Raw genomic sequence first — 14,327 nt, 5'->3', positions numbered from 1 at the left:
CTATTTCAGTGACTTTTTAAAAAACTTTTTGTCTTAAATTTAATATAATTTGAGGCACTTTAAATGCTGTGAGCTTCCTAGAGGTTTATATTAAGATTTATCCACTAGAAATTTAATAGAAAACTAGTAGGGATTACTAGAACAGTTGTGATATTTCAAAGAATTCTCTGGAAAACAAGGTAATTTTTCACATTGAGTAGAACTTAATTTTAATGTGAAACCAATGTTAATAGTAATCATATTCAAAGCAACACATAGAAATCAAAATTTAAAAATTTTATTACTTATACTGATGATTGCCTTCTGTATCTTGATCATAAAATATATTGATTTCCAGGAAATTGAAGAATAAAACATTAAAGCAAAAAAGTCCACCTTCTAGCTATTTGTATCATACAATGATGTTAATTATTATCACCCCTGTATAATAGAACACCAACACTTATTCCTCCTACCTAGCCATGACTTTGTACCCTTTAAGCAATCTCTCCCCATCCTTTCTCTACCATTCTCTCCCTGGCCTCTAGTAACTAAACACTATAATTCTCACATTCTTTTACATATATTCCCAAAAATTGAATTGTGAGTCATCTTCTAATTCTATTTAATTTTTTGAGAATTTGCTACACTGTGTTTTACATAGGCTACTACAAAATTTTACATTCCGACAAAAAATGCATGAGTTTCAACTTTTCTACATACTTCTTAAGAGTTGCTATTTTCCATTTTGTGGGTTTTTGTTTTGTTTTGTTTTGTTTTTACAATAGCCATCCTAATGGATATGAAATGATAGCTCACTGTGGGATTTTTGTTTGTTTTTAACTGAGGAGCAAAATTGTTCCTGGTGTTCCCAAGAAAACCACAGATCTAGAGTATGAGCCACAGAAAGGCCCACATTCTCGCTATGTTTTTGATTTGCATTTTTCTAATGATTAGTGATATTAAGCATCTTTTCCTATGTTTATTCACCACACATATTTTCTTGAGAAATATCTACTTAAGACCTTTGTACATTTTTGGTGGGGGCATGTTACTGGGAATTGAACTCAGGGGCACTTGACCACTGAGCCACATCCCCAGCCCTATTTTGTATTTTATTTAAAGACAGGGTCTCACTGAGTTGTTTTGTACCTCACTTTTGCTGAGACTGGCTTTGAACTCCTGATCCTCAGCCTTCCAAGCCATTGGGATTATAGGCATATGCCACCCTACCCGGCTCCTTTATCCATTTTTAACCAGATTGTTTATTTTATTGTTGCTGAATTGTAGAAATTCGTTATATATTCAGGATATCACTCACATCACATACATGAGTTTCCATTCCATGAGTTGTCTTTTCTGTTGATTCTGTTAAATTTGTCCTTTAAATGCAGTTTTTAATATTGATATATTCCAATTTATCTACTATCCTATACTTTGGGCATCATATTCAAATAAATCATTGACAAATACAATGTCATGAAGATTTTCTCTCATGTTTTCTTCTATGAGTTTTATATTTGATGTCTCTTATTTGAACCTTTGATCCATCTTGAGTTAGTTTTCACATATGGTATGAAATAAGGATTTAACTTCACTCTTGTGCATATGGATATCCAGTTTTCCCAACATTTATTGAAAAGACTGTATTTTTCTCCATTTAATGGTTTTAGTGCTAAGATGGCAATCATTTGAACATATATGCAAAGGCTTATTTATTAACTTCTATTCTAGTACAGTATAGAATACTGCATCTATACTAAACTGATGTAAGTTCATACTGATGTCTCCAACAGAAGTGATTTGTTCATTCCATCTACAATTATTAAATTTGTGAGCATGGAGTCACTTGTAGTACTCCTTTATTACCCTCTTAAGGAAATTGGAATCAGCAATCAACCATCTTTTTATTTCTCATACTGTTACTTTATGTTCTCTCTCACTCTCACTCTCCTCTTTTTCTTAATTAGCCTGGCTAGAGGTTTATCATTTTTAAAAATCTTTCCAAAGAACAAGCTTTTGACTTGTTTTGTTTGATCTTCTCAGTTTTTCTGTTCATTGTTCAGTTTTCCAGTTCATTGATTTCTTCTCTAAGTTTGTGCTTATGTTTTATTCTGCCTGTTTTAGGCTTACAATGCTCATTTTCTTATTTCCCAAAGTGGGTGCATGAGAATTTCAACTTTTCTACATCCTTCCTAACAGTTGTTATTTTCTGTTTTATTGTTTTATTTTTGACAATAGCCATCCTAATGGATATGAAATGATAGCTCATTGTAGTTTTCTGTTTGCTTGGTTGGTGTTTGTTTGTTTGTTTGTTTTTAACTAAGGAGCCCAGTTTTGCTTTCTTGTCCTAGGTAAATGTCTTCCAGTACCATACCTTGAGAGAAGAATCTTTGTCTCTGATTACAGATGTAAAGTACTTTCTCTTCTACCTTAACTGTGTTAACTATATTTTTTTCATAAAAACCTTTGATTTAGTTGAAGACATCTTCTGTTCTTTCTAGTTTATTGAGTGTTTTGTTGTGAAAAAATAATATCCTTTTCCAGATGCTTTTTCTGCATCTGCTGATAAAGAGTTTGTAACCGTAACTCCTCTTCTAACAGTATCTTTTTTATATGTGAGACATGAGTAATGATTTTATTATATATCAAGCCTGGAAAATTACCAACAATATCCTAACAGCAAAAAGATATAAGCATGTCTTCCACCTTGACAGGTCAGATTTGTTAATACAAAATTATGCTATTTAAATTACTGTGCCTTCTACTTAGTTTTTAGCCTATTTTCAAATGACTTTATATTCCTATTTAAAAATCAAAAAAGAAAAATGAACAAAAATGTGAGTTATTCAAAACAAGACTGTTATAGGAGATCTTTGGTAAGTTTTTAAAAATATTTTTAGCTCTCTCTTGAGATTCCTTGTCTGTTCACTCATTTCCTTTCAGTCCTTGAAAATATTCATAAGATATTTTTAATCTAGTCTGCTAATTCCAACATCTGTATTTTTGTAAGGTCTTTTTTCCTGGTTTCATTTCTAAACAAATAAATAAGAATATTCTAGAAAAGAGCATCCACCCCATTTTTAGGACTAGATAATATATCTAAAAGCCAGAATTCTGTACTGTTAGAATTTTGGTGAATAAAAAGTGTGGTTGATTGAGAGAAATGTGATAATGGGTAGGTAGATAGTAGAAATTTTACTGAATATATTTTAACATGAGTTTGTGTTGATAAATTTGCATTAAGGTTATCATCTCTTGTGGAGGCATGGTATTTCAATATATTTCGATATATGAATGTTATCACATTTGATTCAAACAATCTTGGTTGTTCCACTTTTATACTTTTATTACTGACAATTCTCTGAAGCTTGTTTCTTCACTTCTATTTATTTATTTTCTTGCCTCATTCAAGTTGCCCATTAAGGCAACTCCTGTTTAGCAGAATGCAAGTCTCCAGAGAAGTAAATAACTATGAGTTACCATAAGCCAACACTTAATGGAGTTGGGTATACTAATCAAGAGAAAGAATTTCAGTAGACACTAAAACCATCCACTACATTGATTCAGAATTGTTGCTTTGTTTTGTTTTGTTCTATTTGCAGTACTGATAATTGAACCCAGTGATACTTAACCACTGAGGTACATTCCGAACACTTTTAGTTTTCATTTTGAGAAAGGGTCTCATAAGTTACTGAGGCTGGCCAAGAACTTCCAATCTTCCTGCATCTGTCTTCCAAGTTACTGGAAATTACTGGGATTATAGGCATGTGCTCCATGCCCAGCTGATTCAGAAGTAGTTTTAAAGTTTGAAACACAAAGTGAAACAATGGGTTTCCCCTCTTCCTCTCCCTTTCCCTTTTCTCCCCCCTCTCCCTCTCTCTGGCTCCCTACACATTCTCTCTCCTCCCCTACCTCTTCTACCCCACTAGACTGACCTCTCCCATCCCCATGATTCAAAGGGTAAGAGGGCCCACATACATCAGGAGCCCATGCCTTAAACTCAAAATATTATGTTACATTGGCTTTTACAATCTGCTTGCCTATTTTGAAAAAGTTGCCTTCTGTCTTTTTTTATTCTGACCCTGTAAAATTCAAATTGAGAATGCTTTAGAAAAGATGCATTCTCCAGCACAGATCAAAACAAAGGGTAAACATCACTTCTCAAGTAGAGAGGCAGTTCACTTAAGAACTTCATGTGGCATAATAGAGAAAAGGCTCATGGGAATCCAGGATCAAGGACTACAGTGGGCCTCCTAAAGAGAGAAATGCTAGGGTTATTTTGTATCCAAAGCTATTCCATCTTGCCCACAGCTGTGCTTCTCCCCACATACGTGTTGCTTGGTTTCTATTTGTTTTGCTCAATGTTTGCCTGCTTCTCTTCCTTCCATTATCTTTCTGCTATCTAACATCTTCAGCTTAGCTTACTCATGACTTCATCTTAAACAGGGTGCTTTGCTACCCAAACACTTCTCCATGCTATCTCTCTGCATTCTTTCATCTTTACCTACTGTTGAAGGCCATTTGTATGTTTTCCTTATTCCCATAAGAAGAAACTGAGTTGTCATCTTTGAACAAGGCCTCCATTCCCAGTCCAATCACCTAATTCAATAATGTCCTCAGGGTTACCTGGCCAGCAAAGGTCATGATAATCCAAGCCAATTCCACTCACATCAAATTATCTCTCAAATCTCAGTTTCCATAGACTGATGTCCCCCTAAAATTTTCCTTGATGCCTTATCCCTATGTCTGTCCATTTTTTTGTTTGCTTGGTTTTTGGCCTGAAATCATCCCAAAAGCTCTATCAGAGTAAGATTTGACTCATGTTGTGCCAGGGGGTGACGAATAACTTGTGTACCTTGATGCAGCAGGAATGAGAGCCGTTTATTGTACAATAAGAGCAATATTTATACATTTTACACAGCTTATCTAATTAGCATAAAATAGATACAGCAGTCAACCAATAAGGAATCTCCACACTTAATGGCTCGCTTTTGTTACTTCACAAACCACTCCCTCTGGCATTTTGCCAGGCGCCATCCAGACTTGTTTACAGACTCTAATAATGTTGCCAGCGAACCTTGGGAAGCTGGGGTTAGCTCTCCTGTACCTGCAGAACCCATGGTCAAAACGACTGTGTCAGGAAGTTGTGAGGCTAATTCAAAGAGAGTTCCAACCCAGAGGAGTGGGTGTAGATGAGGATAGAGTATGATCTCAGAATTCTCAGGACAGTCTTGGAATAATTTTGGTTCATGAATTTGCATTTTCAAATAGGAGATAATAAATAAACAAGTCTGAACCTATTCACGCAGCAGCAGCATGAAAAAAGTAAAACTCCCTGCCTGCATTGGTACAGCTGGCTTTCTCACTCCCTATTGACCAGGGGAAGAGGTAAAGTAGGTAGTGAGTTAAAGAAAGATCTCAAGTCCAGGAATGATGTAGAACTAGAGTCCCTCAGGGAGGTTGCAATAGTTACTGTGTTGGCAACAGATAAGCTCTGTCCTCTTATTAAAATTCATGAAGTTGATGTCCTCACAGAAGGTCATACAGGACAATCTTGAATAATGATACATACTCTTCCCTGAGGAGGTGAAAGAGGGGAAATACAACTGAAAATACAACTGAAATGGCCCCTTTTTATCTAGATCCTCACTAACTTCTCCAGGCCCAAATGAGTTACAAGAGTAAGTCTACTAATTACTGACTTAGAGAATGGATTCTATTCCCTAACTGGTCAGGGATATCAGCCTCCCCTTCACCCAATTTTGTCTTAGGAAAAAGTTCATCATTTCCATCCCTCTACATGAGCACCCATCCTCATCCACCCCAGTCACCTACTCATTATGACAGCCAAAGAGCGCCACTGCTTCTATGAGTTAGAGTCATTTCCCTGCCCCTTTATACCCACATTACCATTTTTCATGAGTACATAGAAGTTCTCAGTAGCACAGAATTGCCTATGCTTCAGGTTGCAGGACTTCATGCTGCCATAGCAGAATCCAAGATGATATGTTTTACATTTATAGCATACTGTTGCAGTGTCTGCCAGATATAGAAAGAGGTGCTTAGATGACCCAGGCTGGAGAAGTTTCTCTGGGCTTGAGATCTTCTCTGCAGGGACTTGCTATTGCCTAGGGCTTCCTAACTTTACTGGGGTTAGGACTCCTTTGATAATCTTATGAGACATAACCTTTAGAGACACAAACCAAATGTTTTATAACATTTCAGGAGGTGGGGGTTCCAGAAAAATTTATCCAAGGACCTCAAGTAATAAACTCTTTATCTAGACTGATGATTTTATTCAGTGATGGGTAAAAGGAAGAAAGTAAGGGTATTTAAGCCTCCTTTACTCCAAGAAATGGACAAAATATGATTGGGAGAAGATGAAACTCAAAAGATTCTATAGCAAGAATGGATTTTTGCCCTCTCTGAAGATGGAAGGGAGGTTTATACCTAAACCTGTCACAAATGACCTGTCTGCCGGGATTTTAAACCAGACGTGGACTTACCTTTTACAGAGTTTTGAAACTCAGCTGTAAAGAGAAGGAAAAAAGAATCTCTCATCATAATATCACAGACATCTATCAAAGCCCCATGAGCCAATTTTGGAGACTTCCCCTTCCCCAGGGTCTGTCCCTCTCTTAACCAACCACAAGCTACCATGTTAATCTTCAAGACTTACCCCAGTAGGGGCAGAACAGGAAGGCTGTGCCCAGAAGAAACAGAAGAAACATTCTGGAACTTCTGTCATGTGCAGCTTCCTATGGAAGGTGCTGATTGTTCTCTCCTTTGATCTGTTCTTGGGCTGTTCATCTTAATGATAAAATCATAAAATTTCAGGGCCAGATGGTACTTTCATGTTCCCAAAACCAAGCCCCTAAATATGGTTCCCTCATAGTAGTTCAAAGTATTCTCACTCTGATTTTGCACAAATCCTCCCATTAAAATAAAACTGTGTTCTTCCTGAGTCTCAAACAATCTTCCTGATGGCTCCTACTTCAGAGTTGTAGGTCTTAATAAGGGAGGTGTTCTTTAGAGCTTCCTATGCCCCATCCTTGTAAGGTATCTGATAGCAAATCTCATCCATTCTCCTCACCTGGATTCATTTTTTTCCATCTCCATTGCCATTATTATAATCTAATCCATTACTATTTCTTGCCTGGACCAAGAAATAGTCATATTTTTTCTCCTTGCTTTCTATTCTTGCCCCCTTACAATTATTTCTCCACAAAGCACCCAGAGAACCCTTTATATATCATAGATGCTACACCCCTTCTCAAAGCCCTCCAATAGTTTCTCTTCATATTTATAAGAAAATTCAAAGCTCTAATAGCAAAAAAAAAAAAAAAAATCCTTCCCCAATCTGAGCAATGGTCACCTCTTTAATGTCTTTTCCTATCTTATTCCCCTTGCTCACTCAGATCCCTGCTCAAATGTCACCCTCTCAAATAGAGCAGCATTTCCTCTATTCTCCACTCTTTTCCCTATTTTGTTTTTACAGCAATTCTCACTACCTCACTTTGGGTGTCTAACTGTTCACTTATTGACACCTCTACTAGAACAAAGCAAGTGCTTTGATTTATTTACATGGCACACCCAGCAGCTAGATGCTTGGAACACACACAATAGCCAATAAAGATTTGTAAGGTTGGGCTGGGGCTGGGGCTCAGTGGTAGAGCAGTTGCCTCACATGTGTGAAGCACTGGGTTTGATTCTCAGCACCACATACAAATAAATGAATAAAATAAAGGTCTGTCAACAATTAAAAAATATTTTAAAAAAAGATTTGTCTATGTTCATAGCAGCACAATTCACAATAGCAAGACTGTGGAACCAACCTAGATGCCCTTCAATAGACGAATGGATAAAAAAAAATGTGGCATTTATACACAATGGAGTATTACTCTGCATTAAAAAATGACAAAATCATAGAATTTGGAGGGAAATGGATGGCATTAGAGCAGATTATGCTAAGTGAAGCTAGCCAATCCCTTAAAAACAAATGCCAAATGTCTTCTTTGATATAAGGAGAGTAACTAAGAACAGAGTAGGGAGGAAGAGCATGAGAAGAAGATTAACATTAAACAGGTATGAGAGGTGGGAGGGAATGGGAGAGAGAAGGGAAATTTCATGGAAATGGAAGGAGACCCTCAGGGGTATACAAAATTACATACAAGAGGAAGTGAGGGGAAAGGGAAAAAAACAAGGGGGAGAAATGAATTACAGTAGAGGGGGTAGAGAGAGAAGAGGGGAGGGAAGGGGAGGGGGTGGGGGATAGTAGAGGATAGGAAAGGCAGCAGAATACAACAGACACTAGTATGGCAATATGTAAATCAATGGATGTCTAACCGATGTGATTCTGCAATCTGTATATGGGGTAAAAATGGGAGTTCACAACCCACTTGAATCAAAGTGTGAAATATAATATATCAAGAACTATGTAATGTTTTGAACAACGAACAATAAAAATTTTAAAAAATATAAAAAAATAAAAAAAAAGATTTGTAAGGTAAATTAATCAGAGTCTTCCCACATCCACTCCTGATTTGGATAATGTACATTAAAATTAAACTCAGATACTATTTTTACTTAAGTCTCAATATTATCTAAATTTGATAATACCACAGTGTTGGCAAGATTGAAATAAAACAAGCACTGTCATAAATTGTTGGTGAGGGTATAAGTTAATACATCAGTAAGCAGGAAAATGAGACAACAGTTCTCAAAATTACAAAGATAGGGTGATCTCAACCCAGTTGTTAGATGGATTTGAGACTTGCACATTTGGCAGTTTCTAGTATTTTTCAGGTAATTAATAGATAAATGACTAATTCCTTAGGAGTCCTTCATATTTACAATTAAAATGCAAGACTACAAAGTTTTTACTCAATTTTATATTACAACTTTAATCTCCTTTGTTTTATATTGATATAAAATCAGAATAAAATAAAATTAGAATGATATGTATCTACATGTCATATAACAATTATAACAAACAATTTTATGTATATAAATTACCATATAGCATATATAGAATAATATAAAATTAGAAAAAAAATAGAATAGCTGAAAATAGCTTGATCCCACATTAAACCCTCAATTTCAGCATAACAATATTAAGATCATCACCAATTATGGTTCTAAAATAGTTTCAAATTTTTGTTTATGCTCATTAGTGTATCATTTTTATAATTATTATTCTACCCCATCCAATCATATAGCTATTGAACACTTTGCCTTTTCAACTTTATTGAGTCTTTGTTTTTCTAGGCTTATATTTAAAATTCATCAACAGCCCATATGTTGAGATCTCTGTAGTATTTTGATCAGAAGCAGTTTCCCTCTAATAGATTCTTTAGGAAGGGCCTATGGGAATAAAATTTTTAAATGTAGTATGCCAAAACACTTTTTGTTCTTTACACTTGAACCTGAATTCTGCCAAATACAAAATCCTTGGTTGGTATTTTCTTTCTTTATGTATCATAAATACATTTCTCCATTTATAAGGGTCTGATGATTAACCAAATTCCTATCTGTCACAAGCTGTTTGATCTCTTGCATTAAAAGTTCAAAGGACTTTTTTCTTTGAAGTTGAGTAATTTTATAGTACGGCTTGGTTCACTTCATTCTAAGTAAAAACAAAAATGTCCTCAGGTAGACAACGTGCTCTTTCAATGTGAAGTTTCAATTCTTTTAAAATAATAATAATAGAAAGTTTCTTGTTATAATTTCTAATTAGTATTTGCTCTGGGTATTTTTTTCCTTGCTTTTTTCCCAGTAGGATCTTTATTTGTGTATTGTACTTTTTTAGTAAAAAGTCATTTTTTGAAGCACTAAATATCGTTCTTCCTTTATTTTAAGTTTTAATTTTTTAATCGGTTTCACTTCTTATTTCCCTTTAGTCAGCATGTCAATATTTACTCTCTGCTCCTTATATTTTCATTGGGAGGGACATCAAGAAAGGATGCCAAGGATGCAAGGCCCACATCACCCCATACCCAGAATTTCTCTCAGGTTTGAGTCTGTACTACCTTGAAGAATACAGACACATCTCCCACAGGAAAAGGAGCAGGTTACCACTTAATATACAAGTGGTAAGCTCCTAAGCTCAATATTCCTAAACTTTGACACAAACCCACAATGTGAGAGCATGAAACTGGGCCTCACTTATCTCACCCCACAGGACTCATGACATGAGAAGTAAATACCAACCAATGCTGATCAATGTGGATTTCTGACTTCTGCTTCTGCTTTAAATAATGAAGTACTTTGTTTTTGACCCAGGAGTTCTGTTTCTTACACCAGCATACAATAACAGGCTAGCTCATAGTTTGCAAATAGAGTAAAATCTGAGATCCCCTATAGCTCTTGACACTTTAGGAAATAAGAAAAACATGATAACAGAGTTATCTTTCTGAAAGATAAAGGACAAGAGCTCCCACAAGGCAGGGTTAAGAGGAATGAGAAAACTTCCTGGAATTCAGTAGCTAATGTTCTCACCAAATTGGGAACAGGTAAAGGCACCCACCCACGCCCCCATCCTAGCTATTTGTGTTGGTTTTCATCATTGTAAAACAAATTGTCATAAACTTAGTAGTTTAATAAAGTTTATTATCTCAGTTTTTATAAGACTGAAGTTTGGGCACAGTGTGACTGATATATTAGTTATATATTGTTAGGGAATCAGTTTTTCAAACCCTGATGTCTTTGGGTTTCACCAGGCTAAAATTGAGGTATAATTCAAGATGATGGCTCTCATCTGGGACCCAGGATCTAACAACCCAATCCAACAACCTGAAAAGAACTAAATCCTGCCAACCACTACATGATTGGCTTAGAAGAAGATTTTTCCCCAGTCAGGACAAGTTGTAGTCACACCCTCATTGATACTTTGATTATAGTCTGTGACAGACTCTGAAGCAAAGAATCCAGCTAAACCACACTCAGATTTCTGACCAAAAGAAACTCTGAGGTATGCCATTTTATTTTTTCAAGGCATTAAGGTTTGGGAAATTGATTGCACTGCAATGTATAACTTAATATATTGGTCAAAATACCAAGGACTGCAAGACAAACAAAGCAACTTATATGGGGACAAAAAGAAAGAGCCTCAGATACTGGAAGATGTTTGAGGATGAAGAAGGCAGCTCCAGTGCTGAGTTGGGGTAGCAAAGACCCCTACTTCTCCAGCCATCCCTGCAGACAGGCCTTCCCCTCCTCCCTGCATGTTCTACACTCCTGACCAAATAACACACTTCCTACAGCTATTTTAACACCAGAAGTGTGTGCATTCAACAACTTGATCTTTTTCTGCTAGAAAAAAGAAAAAGAATTCAGAATATAGAATGTCAGGAAAACTTGCAGTGAGACTCAAACACCAAGCTGAATTGAAAGCTGTGCAGCCAGCTGTGATCCACACTCTACCTGTAGAGTCTCTCAACTCTCATGTCTCTGTGAGCCACAGACCCCTGTGACTAATGATTTTCTCACTTGGAGCCTCTGACAACAAAAAGGCAGCCACCACCTCAAACATTCCTTGGGAATTTGAACTCTTCACCCTCCTCCTATATCAGCCCTTTTTGGGAAAAGCAGCTATTGATCTATATCAAAGCTCTCCTAAACTTGAATGCCTGACCCTAGGAAACATGTGGTTTTCTGACCTGATACTCCCATGTTAGGGTGAATCAACTCAGATTCAATAATTAAACATGTGAGCAGGGCCAAAAAGACCCCAATAATCAAACAAAACGGTATACTCAAGAATGCAAGTGGCCTTGGCCTGAGCGATATCTCAGCTTTCCATAAAAAAGTGACAACCATCTCCATTCCATGACCTGAAATAAATCTCCCAGCTCCATTAATTCTTGATTTGCAAAGGTTTCCCAAATTGCTTAGGCCTAAGATCTGAGGGTTCAGGTTAGCTAGAATCCAGTGGCGTCCCTCCCAGCTATGCAAAGCCAAAAGGATGTGTGGTTGCTCTGCTCCAGGGGTAACACTCAAGACCCTTCTCATAACTCTGGGCAAGGTGCCACTTGATGATCCTTGATGTATTCTTATTTATTCTTCGGCTGTTAACAATGTCCTAGCCACCTTGTCCACAACTTGGAAGGTAAGCAGACTGCTCTTTGGGGATGCATACTGTAGAAACAAATTACAGTTGCTAATCAGACCACTTGGGTCACTTGTGTAAATGCTGAGAGTTCAGGCATACTCTCTGGATGAGAATCAAGCTACTTACTGATAAAATGATCACCTTTGTCACTTGAATCATTGCACTGGACATGGCAGTGCATCTACCATCAAGGACTAAACACACACAGACAACATGTGGAAGTTGCCCCTGCAGTCTACCTTGTCACAAGTCAGTGGGAGAATTACAAGGCGAAGGTCCTTCTCCATTGTGCCTTCATTTTTCTTGTTCTTTACTTACAGGTTCTATTCCTTGAATTTGAGCTAGAAAAAAAAGAAATATTGTTTTACAACACATTTGGAAAGGTTTGGTTTCATTATTTTCTGTTTATAATTTTCCTAAACTTTTAGAAGATGGCTTAACTTACATAGCTTTTTAAATTCAGAATTTTGTTCTCATTTGTTTTCATATGTTTTTAAAATATAATGGTTCACCATGAGATTTCATGGCTCAATTCCTTCTGCTATTTTATCTATGTATCCTCTTTCTTTCATCTCTATGTCCTCTTGTCCTATTTAATTTTTAAATGAGATATAATTTAAATATAATAAAATTCAGCCAAGTTTCATGTAAAACTTAATGGATATTAATAATAGGTAACTTTCTCTGTTACCACAGTCAAATCCAAAATACAAATATTTCTGTCACTACCAAAACTCTACTGGATCTGTTTAAAATAAAAATTCATCTCATCCCTGGTCCTAGGTGATTATTGATCCATTTTCTGTCAACATAGATTTTATTTTTCAAGAAAAAGAGTTGATATGTAGATGAATGAATAAAGAAAATATGGTATATATACACAATGGAATATTACTCAGCCATAAAAAAAGAATAAAATTATGGCATTCGCTGGTAATGGATGGAATTGAAGACTATTATGCTAAGTGAAATAAGCCAATCCCAAAATCCAAAGACTGAATATTCTCTCTGATACACAGATGCTAACATACAGTAAGGGGTAGGTGAGAAGAATAGAAGTTCATTGGATTAGACAAAGGGAATGAAGGGAAGGGAGGGGGATAGAAATAGGAAAGATAGTAGAATGAATTGGACTTTCTTATGTTCATATATGAATCCATGACCAGTGTAACTCTGCATCGTGTACAACCAGAAGAATGGGATCCCAATTAGAATAAATTATATTTCATGTATGTATAATATGTGGTGTATACCTAAAAAGAACCAATTTTAAAAGTCAAAAAGAGCTGCTATGAGGATTTGCATATGTATCTTTGTATAAGTATAGTTTTTAATTATTCTTGTTTAATTAAATTCCTAAGAGTGGAATTTTGAAGTTATATGATGAATATATTTTAGATTTCATAAGAAACTGCCAAATGGTTTTCTAAATGCTTGTACCATTTAATATTCCTGCCAGCAATATCTGATTGTTTCTGTTGCTCCAGCTTCTTACCAACACTCAATATTCTCATTTTAATTTTAGTTAGTCTAGTGGGTGTGCAGTGTTCTCTGTGGTTTTACTTGGCATTTCCATGATGATTAATGTGGGCCCTAAATTTACTCCCAATGGTTGGAGTCCTTGTGTAATCTTCTTCCTTTCATTGTAATTGGTAGAACCCAAGAATCATACTTTCAGACTCTTCATATTTTCTGTCTTCTGGTGAACAAAGAAGTTAATTTTAAAGCAGTGCTATTTCCTTTAGTGTCAGCATTTTGTATCCTGTTTAAGAAAACCTATGATGTCACAGACACAAAGATATTTCCTTTTTTTTCTTCTGGACTGCTTTGTTTGCCATCTATCTGAAAATAATTTGCATAGGATATGGAGTAAGGGTCAAGGTTCATGAATGTGCATATCAAGACTTCATATTATAGAATACAAGTAACAATAAGTGTTGGCAAGAATGTGGGGAAAAGAGTACAGTCATACATTGTTTGTGGGACTGCAAATTGGTTGCAACCACTCTGGAAAGCAGTATTCTTAAAATACTAGGAATTAAACCACTATGTGACCCCACTATCCCACTCTTCATTATATAGCCAAAGGATTTAAAATCAGCATACTACAGTAACACCACCACATCAATGTTTACAGCAGTTCAATTCATATCAGTTAAGCTATAGAGCCAATTGAGGTACCTTCAACAGATGATGGATAAAGAAAATGTGATATATATATATATATATATATATA

The 14,327-nt window shown here is 36.0% G+C and overlaps 1 protein-coding gene across 1 annotated transcript; it reads right to left on the bottom strand.

Moving 5' to 3' along the window:
- Positions 1–5,423: 5,423 nt before the first annotated feature.
- Pate2 (prostate and testis expressed 2) lies at positions 5,424–6,713 on the bottom strand. The gene is made up of 4 exons (XM_076841612.2): positions 6,662–6,713; positions 6,489–6,512; positions 5,893–6,021; positions 5,424–5,560 (listed from the first exon to the last, which is right to left on the bottom strand). The coding sequence occupies exons 1-4, from the start codon at positions 6,711–6,713 to the stop codon at positions 5,424–5,426; spliced, it is 342 nt and encodes a 113-aa protein (XP_076697727.1).
- Positions 6,714–14,327: the final 7,614 nt, after the last annotated feature.

Source organism: Callospermophilus lateralis, chromosome 2 (genome assembly GCF_048772815.1).
Source record: "Callospermophilus lateralis isolate mCalLat2 chromosome 2, mCalLat2.hap1, whole genome shotgun sequence".
Taxonomy (NCBI): domain Eukaryota; kingdom Metazoa; phylum Chordata; class Mammalia; order Rodentia; family Sciuridae; genus Callospermophilus; species Callospermophilus lateralis.
The sequence above is the reverse complement of the archived record's forward strand: the minus strand, read 5'-3'. Positions and strand labels throughout refer to the sequence as shown.

Excerpts from the sequence above, each read along its gene's own strand:
- Pate2 (XM_076841612.2), bottom strand. The coding sequence starts at position 6,713 with ATGTTTCTTCTGTTTCTTCTGGGCACAGCCTTCCTGTTCTGCCCCTAC. Across the intron at positions 6,022-6,488 it reads GTTTCAAAACTCTGTAAAAG|ACACTGCAACAGTATGCTAT; the intron begins GTAAGTCCACGT and ends TATATCTGGCAG. Across the intron at positions 5,561-5,892 it reads CTATGTACTCATGAAAAATG|GGAAGAGTATGTATCATTAT; the intron begins GTAATGTGGGTA and ends TCACCTCCTCAG.